This window comes from Periplaneta americana, chromosome 3 (genome assembly GCF_040183065.1).
Source record: "Periplaneta americana isolate PAMFEO1 chromosome 3, P.americana_PAMFEO1_priV1, whole genome shotgun sequence".
NCBI classification, from domain to species: domain Eukaryota; kingdom Metazoa; phylum Arthropoda; class Insecta; order Blattodea; family Blattidae; genus Periplaneta; species Periplaneta americana.
In genome coordinates this window covers 97,123,280-97,140,526 of record NC_091119.1, presented here as the reverse complement: position 1 = coordinate 97,140,526, position 17,247 = coordinate 97,123,280, and the positions used below count along the sequence as shown (strand labels likewise).

Below are 17,247 nucleotides of genomic sequence, written 5' to 3'. Positions count from 1 at the left end.
GTCAGTTACTAGAAACCACCACAATGAGCTTTACCTGCTGATATGTCATAGGAGAGCTCAGAAACATTATAAAAAAAATCACCACTAGCTTCATAATCAGCTGAATCAATGAAATCTCTCGAATTGTCAAATGTACAAAACCCTGCAGTTAAAGAATGATGGCATATGCAAGCACTCAGTGGTGACCTATGCTATTATATTAGTTCTCCTTAAGGGGGAGGGCAAATCCTAGGGTGATGTCCCAATGAGAGAACTTTTATATTGGCCTCCAACTGGGCACTGACGCATTCCCAACCCATACCAGCTGACTAAACTAAGATTCACTGAGTTTTTAGGCTTCAAGCAGGAAATCTCACTCATCCCTAGGCCAACCAGCGATCTGGGAATGGAGATGAGACAGAGTGATGTTGATGCTTACCGTGGATAAATGGGAGAACTCCGAGAAAATTTCAACTACGAATTTGTTCATAAGTGTCATTATAGATTTTTCAATGAAAACTCCCAGAATCTCGTGACTTGAACCAGGATCACTTACATGACAGGCAGAAGATCTAGACTATTCAAACATCATAGAAACTTATGCTGTCATATAAGCCTTGAATACAATACTGCTTCAGCTATACTGGTAAATTTGCTGAAGTTCGATTTTACAGCAAGTTCATGTATAAGTATGATATATAGAAATATTACGGGAAGAAATTTTCTCATGAAATTTCGGCCAGTGTATGGGACCGGTGCCCACCCAGCATCGTGATGCACTTGGGGAACTACGATAGGTAGTGAAATCCGGTTGCGAATACCAGCTATAACGGCTGGGGGGATCATCGTGCTAACCACACGATACCTCCATTCTGGTTGGATGATCGTCCACCTCTGCTTCGGCATGTGGGCGTGAAGCCAGCAGCCGGCTGGTCAGTCTAGGCCCTTCACGGGCTGTAGCGTCACGGATTATTATATAGAAATATTACTGTGTCTAAAATCAAGATATACATGTTGAATGCCTTACGTAATTCCTGCAGACCACCTCCTATCATCAGTTTCCACGACTCTCCCACATATCGGATTCTTTTCTTCTTTACTTCTCCTACCAAAGCTGGTAAGCTTAATCCTGTACAGTATTAACATACGTGATTTAATTGCGCCTGCAATATCTAGTCACTTATATCACAAATATTTGAGTGCTCTGGGCTCGCAATCCCACCACTATGCAGTTCTTGACAGTCATGAAGACATTATCCAGCCCTCACATATTATATAATTCATAAAGAATATTGTGGCAGACTTCCAGATCAAGTTAAAAAAAAAACATGTATAAACAGTGCAATGCATTACGTCATATCTTGCAACTGTATAATAATAATAATAATAATAATAATAATAATAATAATAATAATAATAATAATCCCCACCACTATCATCATCACTACTACTACTACTACTACTACTTACAGTTACACTTCTGCATTAAATTCTTCAAAATAATGTAAATTCCGTGAGTTGGCAAAACTAGACTCCTGCATTCTATACTATAGTATATCATTGTTGTCTATGATCAAGAAGGAACTCTGTTGTCATAATTCTGCAAACTTCAGTGTTGTTATAAACAGAATATGATTACCTCTTAGATGAAATTTCAGTCTTGCTGAACACAAATCCATTCTCCTTCCAGTCATTATTCCTAGCCTGCTGCTGATGTCCTGTAGGTTCCCATGGCTTTCTGCAATAACGATATGAATCCTAGTAAGTTATGATTGATGAAATGAGACCGAGAAAACTTGCTCAAATGCAAACTGAAACGTGTTCTTACTAAGATCTCCTACAGGGAAATATTTTGTACTAGCTACTACATCACAACTTACTTTAGCTGCCCCCCCCCCCAAAAAAAAAGTTATCTAGATCCATGTATAACAGTGGTGCTACATCCTACCCTGTCTTCAAGTTTTGGTATGTCCCAATCTAATTTTATTGTATATTGTATGCTAAAGGTTTAGTATCACTCATATTCTGGGTTCAATTCCTGCTGATCAAGAGCTTGGGTTAGATTTCCACTTGGGCTGATTACCTGGATGGGTTTTCTTTCCGAGGTTTTCCTCAATCGTAAGGCAAATGCTAGGTGGCGAATCCTTGGCCTCACTTCATCTCGTCAAAAAATTGTACAACTCTAAACTTGATTCACATCTTAAAGATACAATGCTAATATATGGTGTTGGAACCTTTTTCCCTGCATTACATATTAATTTAAATATAAGCGTGTTTTATCTGTAGTGATTATGTTACAACAGAATAAGGTTACCAGATTTTTTTTTTCACAATTTCTGGAGACATATCAGCATATAAAAAAATAAAACTACTCTTAACATTTCTGTTAGTGTGTCATTTACTTGTATTGTTTTTACACAATTAATTAAAAGAATTAAAGTACTCACTCTATTTACTCATTAAAATATTCATTCTACTTATCTACTACATGAACTACTGGTATTTTTCAGGAGAGTGAATATTTTTAAGCAGGCCTTTTCTGGATCCGAATTCTGCAGCAAACTTCTGATGTCATGTTGAAACAAGCATGGCTCGAACAGTTTATAAACTCATTTTGAAATTTTGGAATGTTCACATCATGTTCACTGAAGGGAAACTCTATTGTGGAATAAGAACCATTTCTAAAGATGCAAAAAGTTGTAATGTTTATTTCCCAGATTTCAATTGTTTATTAACCTCACCTTCACTTTTGATTATGACATTATGAAAAAGCGGAAAAGTTGCATTAGAAAAATTCATCCACAGCAATGTGCAAGGATCATTAAACCATATTAATAACTAACACTGAAAGTTTGCGGATATCTGGGAACAAATTATTAAACCTGGGGACATTCCAGGGACGAATTTTGTCTGGGGACAAAAAGCAAAATTCGGGGATTGTCCCCGAGAAATGGGGATGTCTGGTAATCTTGCTACAGAAGAAATATTGTATGACAGAAAAACGCAAATGAGTTCTTCATATTATGATGCCTCCTCAATAAATATGTTAATTCCCGATAAATTTGTGTGTTTTCGACCATCTGTGCATATTTAGATCTCTAAATCAGATGACTGTGTGTTTACTGAATTTTTTCATAATATTCAATCACAGTTAAATAACCTTTTTAATTTAACGTACTGGAAATGAAGTACTAAGTTAGTTACAGGTGCTTGGCTTATTTTTGGAAGCTACACTATATCATTTCCAAAACAATGTTGAGCTTAAGAGCTCAGTATTTGCTTCCCCTTCCAGATTTCTTCGATACTCCCACTTTTTCTACCACCATTCCTCCATAATTCGTCGTCTCTCTAATTATCAGTGCAGAAAACAATGAAATATTGCAAATACTACAATCTAGTAATCTAATAAAAGTAATAATATTAAAACACCAATAAATTAAATAATAGATCCAATAGATGATACATTTGAGACTGTATAAATACTGTAATGGGGGTTGATAAGTTGAGCCAAGTAATAGTGAATAGGAGCCTGGAACAGGTAGGTCACTTGGCATGATAGAAAGAGGTATAGTTTGAGAAAGTAAAATGTTCCTGTTCAAAACACATTTAGTTGAACTGCAAGTGGTGAATTCTCATGTCTACTGCTGGCATGGCAATGTGACCATAAAGCAGTATCACCACGAGGGACTTTATGCCAGAAAGGTTCACGAGATCAAAGAAGCTGAGTTATTCCTGAATGAAGTTTATTCTTTTTTAAAATTCAAGCAGATACTAGAAACCACCACAATGAGTTTTACCTGCTGTGTCGTAGGAGAGCTCAGAAACACTATAAAAAAAATCATCACCAGCTTCATAACCACCTGAATCCACTGAAAGCTCTCGAATTGCCAAATGTACAAAATGCTGCAGTTAAAGGAACACAATGTTACACTAGCTGCGGCAGTGACAGTCCAGTACATTCTCGTATAAATACAGTACAAATATAAAACTCTATGCATACATTCTACAACTAACGGCTACTGAAGTGGACACTCTGCCAAGACACAGCTGAAGTTTCGTTATTTCAAATCGTTTTTCCAGCTCTGTTGCTCCTTTTCCCTAGTTTTTCACGTTCGAGATGGTCCAGGTTTATTGCAATGTCCATGAATTAATTACACATAGGGGATTGATAAGTCAATGCAACAGTTAAGACTGGATGCCTACGAGTGATTATTATCAAATAATTTCTGAAAATTCTTAGCACTGCAAGTTGTTCTTCTTACAACATTCAGATTATTTACTCAGGAGCTTTGTAGTTTCCTACAGTTTCTTAGGTGAAAGGAAGAATTCAAGTTGCCAGTAGCAATAATACTCATTGACTGCTTCTGTGGTAGAACTGAATGCATGCAGGATGTATTTGTTTTGATATGTGGAACTGCATTTCACTCAATTCGATAAAAGCGCTCAATGTGCAGTATCTACATATATGACATAGACACTCCATTCTTCCTTTGATGTCTATGACACAAATACTAAAAAAAAAAAAAAAGTGGCACACCAATGGTCTGGAATGGCACAATGAAATCAATACTGTAGGTGGCACACATAGTGAATTTATGGTCACTTCACAAGGATTTAGCTTCTAAGACTGATTTCACATCACTGTGAAACTTGGCAGAGTCTCTAAATGAAAAGAAACAAAGGGAAAGCCTGTCGCCTCCAAGCCTGACGAATATCACAAAATGGAACACTTTACTTAAAGCTTAACGTCTTGAGGAACAGGAACAGGCATTGGTCCCTGTGCTGTCAGAGCGTCTGCTGCGTGTGAAGGGGTGAATGGGACACGTTAAAACTGCAAAATTCTGCTCATGGAAAGAAGGTCTGGGAGAGGAGGAATGATGCAACATGCATCTGAAGCACACCGAGAACAGCTTTGATTTGCTCTATTCTCATTATTTTGAGACACTGTATCTTAGGCAGGTTATTCTTTGCTTAATGAGATGTGAAGGGTTAATCAGGGCAACAGAGCAATGGACTGAAAATGACACGAGAAACTAACTCAGAGAAAACCAGACTGTCAGTAGTCTTACTCATCACATATATCACAGGATTTGAACCGTGGTGACCAATGGAGTACAACTGAGTCTATATAGTGTTTGTTCCTCACAGTGCCCACTTTTATCAGTTATCTCTCATGAATTTACCAATCACTGTAACTATTTCAGAATTGAAGCTTTGTGTTGTATGGAGAGTAAGTAATTTCTTCTCTTCAAGAAACACAATGTATCATATGTGTCCAAAGGAATTAATCATTCCCTAAAAGTGAAAATATTAAAAAGTAAACAAGTAATTCTAGGCAGCAATGAGAACATCCCAAACAGAAGCTGTTACTCATTCAGAGGTGGGAAATGACTACTGGACATGATTCTGTAATACGAGGAATACTGCAATGATGGGATTTTATATTATGTTTCACATCCATTCCACATACATTTCGAGATTGGTAAAAGAGGAACTGGTGGCCAGTTGTCCTGACCATTCCTGACTGACTGTGGACAGAAAGTAATTCTTGTCCAATATTTGCTGTATTCAGCATTTATTGAAAGTGACAAATAAACTCTGAGAAATAATTTACATATAGGAACTGGTGCTGTACATTTATCAATGCAACTGTCTCACACTTTCTTCTCAAAGTTTAGTGTAACACCAGCTGCTTGTATATCTAATACAACTCACTTCCATGGGACTCATGGCAAACGACTTACACCTGATGTCACCTCATGGAAAAAGCAATACAGAATCAGAATAAAATGTAATTTCCCGATCATATCCTCAGTCAAGATTACAGAAACAAGAACTTCACTTGAAAGAAAAGGAAACCTGCTCTCAAGATACATTTGTCAACATTTTAAGTTATATGGAATTTCAAAGATCAATGGCACATATATGTGGCTCAATGGGTTTTACATAAGCCTTCTTCTGAAAGAATTTTGCAATTTTTCCACAATAATTTCATTAAAATTAGTGATGGGATTGTGATACTCAAGATACCAATGATACTCAGAAGAATCAAATATCAATGACAATATTGAATATTTAACTATTTAATACTTTAATGCTTTTATTACCTCATGTCCGAGGTGACTGAGTATCTTATTTGTCACTGAGAAATGTACTATTAACACTGGGAGATTACTGTATGTAAAGGCGAAAAATGTAAATGTATATTAGTAGAAGACATTGCTGCTACCTTTCTTATTACAATACATCAACATTTTGCACGTAAGAAGTCACTGTGCATCACGAAATAGAACAATGTTTACTTTCTCATTATACAAAATACAGAGAAAGAATTTTAGTATTTCAAATGAAGCCAATTTCGAGATCCTAATGGAAATATACTTTTCAGTGGTTCTTCATTTTTCTATATACACTTTTAACACTTATATATCACTGATTAAATTGCAAACTTCTTTACCGTGCTAATATTTAGTACTTACCTTGTTTTACTAGTTTCGAAGTAGAAGAAGAGTCTTAAATAAAGTAGACTTCGAAACTAGTCCAGGAAGATAAATACTAAATATTAACATTGTAAAGAAGTTTGCAGCTTAATCAATGATACTTTTCAGCAGCTTTCATATCGAACAAGTGGTTTACATTGCACCACTCTTCTATCTATCCTTGCAGATTACATTTCAAACCACTGATACATTGTTCATTTTCAGCATTTGAATTAGTCATTGTTAAAAGATACAAAATCATTTCTTTCCATATTGTAATAATTGAAGAAAAAAAAAAAAGTTTTACTAGCTTAATAATTTTTAAGTTTATATTGTATTTACGTATCACTCACTATAATATTAAGCTAGAAAGTATAATTGATTTGTTTCATCCTCTATTAAATTCAGAGAAAACTTAAGAAAAACCATCAAAATGTCTTTTTGTCAAGAATTGACTTAGTACCTTTTAACAATGACAGATTCATTTATTGGTTGATTTAGTTATTATGTATGCATGACATTTACTTATATAGCAACAGTACTTAATTTGAAAGCCTTCTCAAGATAAAACTTAAAGAGCTTAAGAGCCTAAAAGAATCTATGAAATTCATGCTCCCCTCCCCCAAAATAAGCGAGGTTAGCTACATAAAAGTTAAAAATATTGTATACATATTACTTACAAAATAACTCACATATGGGAACTCTAAGCTATTTTGTGCCTGTTCTCCCAATAAAGTCCTCCTTAGATTTTTTATAGCTGAAGTACTTTTGTAAGTTTGGTGCAGCTCAGCAGGTGATTTCGGTCCATTCTTGTATCTTGTACTTACAACTTTTTTTTTTTTTAATCTAGTGCCACCAGGTTGTCATTTGACATTTCTGGTCTCTCCTGGCAGTGGCTTATTTGTAACTCACTTCTAAGGTTGGGGCACCTGAAAGGCAGAGTTACGCTGCCCCAATGAGGATGATATATGATGATTATGAAGTGCCAGGAGAGGTCTTAAACCTAAGCCTAACCTAATTTTCAGATCATGGACGAACACAGGAACATTCCCCTTTAAGGAAAAATTCCAGTGTTCTAACTGGGAATCGAACCCGACTGTAAGCAGAAGCTCTGACCACTAGCCCATGAGGCTGGTCACTTACAAAATATTTTCAGATGGAATTACTAATTTAGTATTTCAATAATACAACAAAATGTATAATGAGAAATTATGTGTTTTCACATTATATTTCGTGGCTCGCAGATTAAATTGAATTAAATGAAGAATCATTATTCTGGTAAAAAGACTCATCCCCTTTTCAAAACAGTTCATTCAAATTCTGCTCAAAAAATAGTACAAACAATAGTTAGGATACAATAAATTATTATGCTAATAAGTTGATATTATATAACACTTATGGTCTAAAATAACTTAGATGAAAGTAGCATTACTAGCTGAGTAAAAGATTTAAAACTTCATTGAAAAGTATACAACACACAACGTAAATCAACTTTTAACACCGAATACAAGCAAAATTCTCTCAATATTTTATATGTGAAGAATTTACAAATGACTGATATGTCTTTCAAAATCAAGAAGCATGAAAATATAATTCCCATTATCTTAAAATTAAATTTTTAAGCATCGCAATACTAGACTTGAGTATCGATAAGTGTCCCACCTCTAATTAAAACTGAAATCAGTCCTGCATGCTCCAGAGTGCGTTAGTACTGGGGACACCACATTGGATCAAGGGGACACATTGCCTAGCCACTATGTGTGAGCATGCAAGACAGGACCCATGGTGCCATCCTAGCAAACTAACACTACACAAGTTCCTCGGAGAATTGACATCCAATAGTCCAGAACAATCTTATCATTTTATATCATTATTATCAAATGTATGAGTACCAGCAGATTCCAAAGAGAATTATTTGAAGCGTCTTAAAACTTTGGGATTATGTAATGCAGCACAGTACCACAAAGATTACATTGTAAATAGGGTGGTGCCAGTGGAGAGGGCGACATTATTCTCACGAGTATAGTAATATGCGTGTTATGTACAATTTCCGTGGTACCATACTGTCCCAAACAGACAGCTGAAGGGCTTGAGAGATCTGTAGACTTGGCAACAATGCTATTAACTAAAAAAAAAAGTACAATATGCATAGGCGCCGATATTATAGCACTGATGCTTTGCTTCCTGGAGCCTAGTATACGAAAGTATAGATTACAAGTAGAGATATAAATTGCACAAATGTTTCATTACAGATGTTAGGCACAAACTTATACACTTGCAAGTACACGTTGCAGACACAATTTTCTAGTTAAAATAGTCAGTGTGTTACACCTTGTAAGAAATTTTTAATACCATTTTTGAAGTTCGTAGACAGAGTAATTGTTTCCATATTTGACTTTCACTTGTGTGTTTGTGGATTTACTGAAGCACAAAGACCGATAAATGTCGTTTGTGAATAATTACTGTATCTCTTAATTTTAAGTTAATTAGTTTTGATTAACAAAACAAATATTACTGTGCCACTTTCAAAACATTAGTATAGTAAAATAATATATAGATATATGTATATATGTATGTAAATTAAATAAGCTGAAAGTTATGAGGCTATGCTTTATTCAGTATAAATACTGTATTAACATTTCAGCAGTAAGTTTTCATTCCCTTTGCGAAGACACACAGCTTGCAACAATAAGATACTCCGGTACACATATAAAACTGTAATCTGTACTTGCGTGCAAAAGGCACCTGGTGTATCATCTTTGGCTTTCCTCCAGTATTTTTGGTACGTGACTCATTTATTCTTCTTTTACTTCACACATCAGGTTATTCATTTTCAGGAGGTAAACACAGACTTTTCTTCAGTGAATGGTGCTGACAAGCATAGACTTAATCCCAACACTTTTTGAAGTTTGACGCCTATGATGACTGCATGGGACAGAATCAGGATGAGATGAATGTCCTGTGTAAAGGCACAAGTATGGTGCTCATCATGTCATGTTCCTGTACAAGAATATGTTTCACTATGTTCTTAAAAATTAAAGGTTTGAAAGGGGTTTTGTAAGGACTGTTTACATTGCGTTGAATATGATATTTCAAAGAAAGAATGACAGTGAATCAAATATGTTTCCTCCTTCTAAAAAGTATGTATGAGTTCTGAAACATCGTGTTATTTATGTATTCAAAAATAATAGAAGATCAGTGTAAGTTTCGACATGTGTACTACTAAACTTTATACTTCTATATTCTATGGATTTGTGTATAATACATGCTTACAAAACTGAACTTCTCTCAGTACAACCTTTAATTCCCACAATATACAGTATTATATTTTTATGAGATCCAAACAGTGGTGGCTCGTGATCATTTTTGTTGGCGAGGCCAGATATTTCACAAATTTTGCGATATGCGTTAAATAATGCACCAAGATTTTTTATTTCATTTTAGTTAATTGTTTCTACTTAAAATAATACAACTAAAACTACCACCTACATAATAACGCAAATTCAACATTAAACTCACCATTTGCAGAATTATTTATAAAGAAGATATGCTCGTCTGTTGTTCTTTCTGGCAAACTTTTCTCATGACCCTGTTCTTAAGTTCAGGATTCGATGGAGATGCTCTTTAAGAACAGAACAGAAAGCCAACGAATTCAGCCTATCTTGACCCATGGTGTTTCTGAGAAATGTTTTTATCCTATTTAATGTGCTGAAACTCCGTTCTGACTCAGCTGTTGTTAGTGCGATTCGAAGGGTTTTTCCCACTTCAGAGAATAAATCTTTAAATGAGTAATCTATTAAAAAAACTGAACAAATCACACACAGAGGAAGTGTCTTTAAATGTATCATTTCGATAGATCACTGATAGTTCATTGATACATTTTTCTTTCGAAATTAAAATACTATAATTTTTTACGAAAAATATTAGTCCGGTCGGTGGAGAACTTACTCTGTATGAAGCAAATTTCTTTGGATTAAGTATATTAAAGCTGCCAAATATATGTGATTGCAGGAAACGTCAATTGAATTGGTTGATAATGATATCGCATATTTCTTTGGCATCTGCCGATAGGTTTACTTGTCTACTCAATTTTAGCCTTTTTCTTGGAGGAAACGAACATTCTTCATCATCGACATTTATTTCATATATTAGTTTTCTCTCTTATTTCCATTACAGATGACTCAAAATGTTGTAATGCGTCAGATATTCTCAATCTATTTGCAGTTTGCATCTGTATTATATTGTATAATACATCAACATGTTTTAAGTCATAAAAGAAATTTAGAAAAACAAAAATTCATTATTATTTAACATCTTTTTTAGGCCAAAAGCTTCTCTCATTGTTATATCATTCCATTCAGTTGAGTCATCTCCCTCTTCAATCCTTTCGAAGCATTTCAATAGCTCCGCTTTATTTCCCTTAACAGAGGATACAACTCGGGACTGAAAGTTCCATTGTATTGCTGAAATGGTTGGTATATGCTTACTGCATACAGATCGCAGTAGGTCACTGCGTTAGGTGAAGTGGAAAAGAATGCTATGAATCCAGTAATATTTGCAAAAAACAACTTCACTGATTTAATGCGTTATGAACATGTTTTTTTATAACTAAATTAAGCTGATGGGCGTAGCAGTGAACAAATTTCGCATAAGGAAATGTTTTCTGCATCAAAGTCTGGACCCCACTCTGGTTTCTACTCATTACTGCAGCACCATCTTATGCTTGAACTATGAGTTTATTTTCTAAATTGAAAAGTTGTAGACTTTGATTTAGAACCTCGCTCAGAACGTTAGCCTTGAGGTTGTTCACAGAACAAGTACAATTATGAATCCAGTACACTGTCCTGAACAAAATTTACGTATTTTAAATGCGAAAAGAAAAATTATGGGGGACGAAATATTGGTGGGGCACGGCCCCAGTGGCCTCTATGGACTGGCCGCCCCTGGATCCAAAAGTTATTAAACAAATACAAAGTCTTTCGTGAAAATGTAGACAAATAAACGACCAATTTTAGATATCGTCTTCATTATTACTATAGTGTTACCTTTGAACTCTAGCTTGCAAGTTAAAAAAAATAAAATAAATTCAATATACAGCAAACACTCGATTATCAGGCTAATCACCAGACAATTCGCATGGATAATTGAAAACACGGATAATACGATTTTGTTCTTACTGCAGAACGAACCTTTTTACATACTAGGCATATAGTACTGTGTTTTAATTTAATATATATCAAACATTTAACACATTCAATTATAACTTTTAACAGGATTTGGAGTGTGTTGATACTATTCTAGTTTACGTGGAACAATGGAATTTTAATTACACTGATACTGTTGCACTTCGTAACATTAGTACTTGTAGTCAATATTGTACATACATGGAAGAGAATGATAAGGATAATACGGAATGTTGTGATCAATTACACGTGATCAACCAATCAATTGTTTCGTCTGGTCGTCATTTGAGAAATATATATATGTTACAATCAGATTTGCGTCAGGAAAAAAAGTGGGAAGAGGTGTGATATGGACAGACTATTTTTATACCAAGGCCACTTCTGAAACTCGCGCACTCGAATTCCAAGCTCGATTCACATGTATTCAAAATTTCGCGACAAAATTAAAGTACAACAAACTTCAATGGTGTACAGAAAACCCGCAAACCAGATTATCTACACATAGATAATCGAGAGTTTGCTGTACTTTCAAAAATGATACAAATCGAAATACATCTACCTTTAGAAGGAGAGAAACGTTGAGAGTCCCATGTTATATCAATTTGCTTCCTTTAAAGGAACCTTGTATAGATGAGCGATGTACCTGAAATTCTCAATTTAACAGCCCTTTCAAAGAGTGATGAATGTAAGCTAATTTTAGTGACTCAACTGTTATGTTTTCTGTTGCCTGAGATCTCTGGCAATTTCAGGAAGTAACATATACAATGTCACCTCAACTGATAGGACAATATCTGCACAACTAAACTCAAGCAGCCAATTGATGTAGCTGAATGATGTAACCATTAAGTTTGGTACTACAGACCAATTTTGAACACAGTTTAACTAAAATATGAACTGAGCTGAATGTAATGTAAGATAGCACATCATACTTATGCCTTCCACCATTCACAACTTGTAACAGGAGTTGAATGTGACACAGACGTAACGTGGGTTGGCACACCACATTTGTGCCATCCACTGTGTCAATTCTGCAGGCTTGTAACAATAGGTTAATGTGTCACATAAGTGACACAATACACTTGTGCCAACTCTGCAGACTCACTATGTTTGGAACGATACAGTGGCAATGTTTGGCACTGGCTGTGTGAACACGTAGTAGGTATGTACAGTGCCCTTTAATGTCACATGAGCGGGACTACACAGGAACGTGGCTACTTCTTCACCAGACTTGCTATCCTAGTGATCTTGGGCTTCGTGGGCGGCAGCAGGTGGTTGTTGTTGCTCTGGTTCAGATCCTTCTGCTCCTTCACTGTCTGCTCCTTGGCACCCCTGGAAACAAAGTAAGAGGTAACTGATAACATAAATGTTTTGTAATATCTCGTAGCTCTATTCTATGTTAATCATATTTCTTAATGCTATAAATGTATTTCTATAAGCTCATAGTAATGCATACAAAGTAAACTATGGAAGTAAAACAAAAATTATTAAGTGAAATTTAGTTATCTTGTTTACTTCTTGAAGATGACTGTGTTACATGGCCCCCATTACATAGGTTGGCCAGTGGTTATGGGTGGATTTTTCTAGGCTGTGAAATGAGAATGCAACAGATGTGTTATGAATGTATTTTGTATTATGCAATTTAATCAATCACAGTATATTTTTCGGTAAATCAATGGACACTTTCTGTGGAGTATTTTTTTCGAAACCAAGAGACAAAGAAACTTGGAAACTGAGTTTCAAGTTCCGACACATGGAAGGATAACCAAACAGGACCTGATTTTGAAATGGGTGAATAATTTTCGTGTTCATGGCAGTGCTCCAATGCATGCTGTCTTAATAGTTCTCAATTTTCTGTTTATAATCCAAGACATAAAGCTTCAGATATGTGTTATGACCAGACAGCAGATTTTCGGTCTCTACACAGTAACAAGACATACCTTGACTTATGGAGGGAGCATAGGAATGGGCTCAATGACCTTTCTGCAACTGATGTACACTTAGTGGTGTATCGGGACCCAAAATCTGCTGTCTGGTTATGACATACTGATCAGAATATTTATGTCTAAGAAATGTGGTTTGTATGACACTCAATATTGTTTAATCGATTATGTGCAATTTATTGTTTTATATTCATTATACACAAGTTACCAGCCATTTTATTAGAACATGAATAAAAAGAATTACAATAACCATGTAATGGAAATTTAAATGCTTGAACAATCTCTTCAAGTGGAATCAATATAAGATGATGATAGTGTGACAGCAAGTAGAAGCAAACATAACAGAAAGTGAGAAGGATGTAGAGAAAGTATATGCCATTACAAGGTTAACTCAAGTGAATTAGAAATCTCACGTCATACATTTATGATTGAAAGGAGAACAGGAAAAATTTACGTAATTTCAAAATTTACTTCTGTCAGCCATAACCTCATCATTTTAGCAGAATGAGAATTCCATCAGAGAGAAGAGATTCGATAATTCTTCATTTTGGTAGGTTTGCTGACCATATTTGGCACCATTAAACAAATCGTAATGCCATGCAAGATAATGTCATCTCCAAATCTCAACATATTAAACTCAATACACTTAGAGCTGCAAGTGAAAATTGGTATGTCCTGCCATTTGTACGTTGCTATAGGATCACAGTATTGTTAACTATTTGCACAATTTAAATTGTAAATGTATTTTTGAAAATGTATTTTTGAACAGGTAATTCAGCTAAGAAAATTCCTATCTTATACCTACATAGTGAGATATATATCCATTTTTTAAAACTTTTCAGATAACATTTCTCATTGTCTAAAATGCACTGAGTCAATAAGTTTTCTTTGCCCCTGATATAAAATTATTAAAAAGAAATCGTTTTGAAAGTTGGATCTGCTTTTGTAAACAGACAGACAACCATTACCAATGGCTATCCCCATTGACTGACCAGTCTCAAATATTATAAGCAGCCTGATGAAGTTCAAATAAAATCTTCGAAACGTTGTGTTTTTCTAACATTATTTTTAAAGAACTTCCTTCTGAAAGGAAACCTACCACTATTTTTTAGACTGGAGTCACTAAATCTTTCAATTCAATACACAATTTGGGCTTCAGCACTTTTGCTGCTGTTTGATGATTTCTGCAATTCTTTATACTCATAAAAAAAGTTATCATGGGTTTTATAACCTTGTTCTATACATGCACATTTCTGTTTATGGTTCTATAATTTGTTGTGATTGCAATCTGTTTTGTGTTTGTTTTCCAGTGTACTGAAATGTGTTTCCCTGTTTTCTTAAAACCACTATAAACTGAATGCAATAATAAAAAAGCTTAAAAATAAACGCATGGTCTAGTGATTAGAACTTCTGGCTATAGTTGATGAGGTACAGAGTTCGATTCCCGGTTATAGCACAAAAATTTTCCTTAAAGGAAATGGTTACTGTGTTCGTCCATGATCTGGAATTAAGTTACGTTTAGATTTGTCTCTCCTAGCATCACATAATCATAAGTGATCATTCTATCATATCATTGAGGTAACATAATTCTACCTTCCAGGCGTCCCCAACCTTAGAAGTGGGTTACACCCTAAATCATATCTGCAGTGCCTGGGAAAAGTGACGTAAGTCAGTTTCCACAAACCTTTTTTGATAATTTATTGACAACTTACACTGGTTTATGTCGATTTGATTTTTTTCTGTATGAATTATTTTAATGGGAGAAATACTTGTGTTTCTTTTTCCAAGCGAGCAGATGTTCTGTAAGATGACAATAAATTATCAAAAAAGGTTTGTGGAAACTGACTTATGTCACTTTTCCCAGACACTGCAGATATATATCCAGATAGCTCGGCCTTATAAGCTTTGACGGTAACAACTTTTGCCAGGTTTACTATGCTGCCATCTAGTTGTTACATAAGGAGTCACGTCATAATTCCCATTTGAATTGCATTAGCGACTGTACTGCCATCTCGTGTTCGTTTACGGCGGACGGGTGGCAATCCTGGCGGTTGTTTTCTTCAAAGTGCTGCCAATTTTAACATAGGGATGAGCTATCTGTTACATATATGATCTAGGGTTACACATGAGACATTGCTAGCAGAGAAGAACAAAAATGTCGAAAGACAACTTGGTGGCATGCGGGGAGGAGAATTCTTTAGCATCAGAAACACACAAGACAAACTCTAACAGAAGAGCATAGTTATGTGAAATGATATAAGCTGCAGCCAATCTTGCTTCATTCTATATGCACAGGACCTAAATACATATACATAAAGCTATACCTACAGGTATCGTGTGAGGTCCTCAATGTCCACCAGCATGGAGTCTTGCTCCATGTGCAGGTCATCTCTGTCCATCAGGAACTTGACTAGCCCTTCATTCAGAACTGCAACAACGGAATAATTCTCATTGTGTAAACTCACAATTTACAGAAGACATATAAAATTAAATGTTCGTACTTTACTTGACAAATAATTACTCTTGAGATTTTCTTAATTATTTTCTGATTTCTCGTACATGAAGTGTAGACAGAAAGTATTCCAATGTTGCAAAAAACGATTTCACAGAACCCCTGATTTTGGAAGAGCGGTTTGGTAATTTGCCTATTTCTCGTTTATCCATTTATTTGTGTATAGCAATTTTTCTTAAACTACTGAATCGAATTCATTGATGTTCAGTATCTACAAATCTTAGGAATGATGCCTACAATATAATTTTTACTAAAAAATAAATGGATCTTCATTTGAGGAATTAACACAAACTGGTGATTCATTCAAAGCTGGTTCCAACTATTTCTTTCGCGATTGTTTCTTACATAAAATCACGTGACAAACGAAATGGCATAGACAGCATGCTTTCAGGAATGTTTTGTCAAATATACTAATAATTATTTACACAATTTATTGTCCTTCCCAATCGAATAATTTAAATAAAAATGTTAGTGCTTAAAGATCTAGATTCACATAACTTTTCAAGATTAATATATTCTTAGACATTATAGAAATGAGTAAAATAGAGTTTCAGTACGAAATAATAAATTATTATGAACAGAATTTTGCTTCGAATTGAAAAAAATGTCATGCCTTAAAGATACTTTCGCAAATTATTTTATACAATTAATGTTAACCTTTGTCCCCCCCCCCCCCAAAAAAAAAACCCACGAGAAAAATAATTTTCCTGAAAACATCTTGGCCATTAATGATTCTATTGGGTTTTCATTTCTCTGAATTTTTTTTACAATTCCTGTATTTAATCATTTTTGTCTTTCTAAATTTTCTGTAGTGCTTTTATTGTGAATCTTTATGGTCACCCTCATTGAGGGCAGATTATTTTATTAAAAAATATATATATTTTTTGTAAAAGTAGAAAACATATTATTTCCATTTCAGTACAGATATTTAAAAAATCAGAAAAAACCAAAAAAATCATCTACGATAATTCTTTGTGATGGAATTACATCCTTCACATGCCAGCAGTTAGTAAACCTTTGTAGTCACGGGAAAATATCTATGATATAGATCTGTTCCTCCACAATGGTTTGCTTTCACAAAGACATTGATTGTTTGACAAATAAGTTGTTGTTTGTTGTTTTCTAAAGCCAGACGTTTGACAAAGTCATTAGAC

General features: G+C 34.8%; 1 protein-coding gene across 7 annotated transcripts in view; it reads right to left on the bottom strand.

The window, feature by feature from the left end:
- Window positions 1-3,705: 3,705 nt before the first annotated feature.
- Window positions 3,706-17,247, bottom strand: part of Schip1 (Schwannomin interacting protein 1) — a 410,317-nt gene continuing 396,775 nt past the window's right edge. For 6 of the 7 annotated variants that reach the window (XM_069821042.1, XM_069821046.1, XM_069821041.1 and 3 more), the window contains 2 exons: window positions 15,910-16,009; window positions 3,706-12,970 (listed from right to left, as the gene is read on the bottom strand). In XM_069821042.1, the coding sequence (XP_069677143.1) occupies window positions 12,853-12,970; window positions 15,910-16,009 (218 nt within the window). In that variant the 3' untranslated portion in view covers window positions 3,706-12,852. The remainder of the gene's footprint in view (window positions 12,971-15,909; window positions 16,010-17,247) is intronic. The other variant, XR_011331312.1, reaches the window with a different exon arrangement.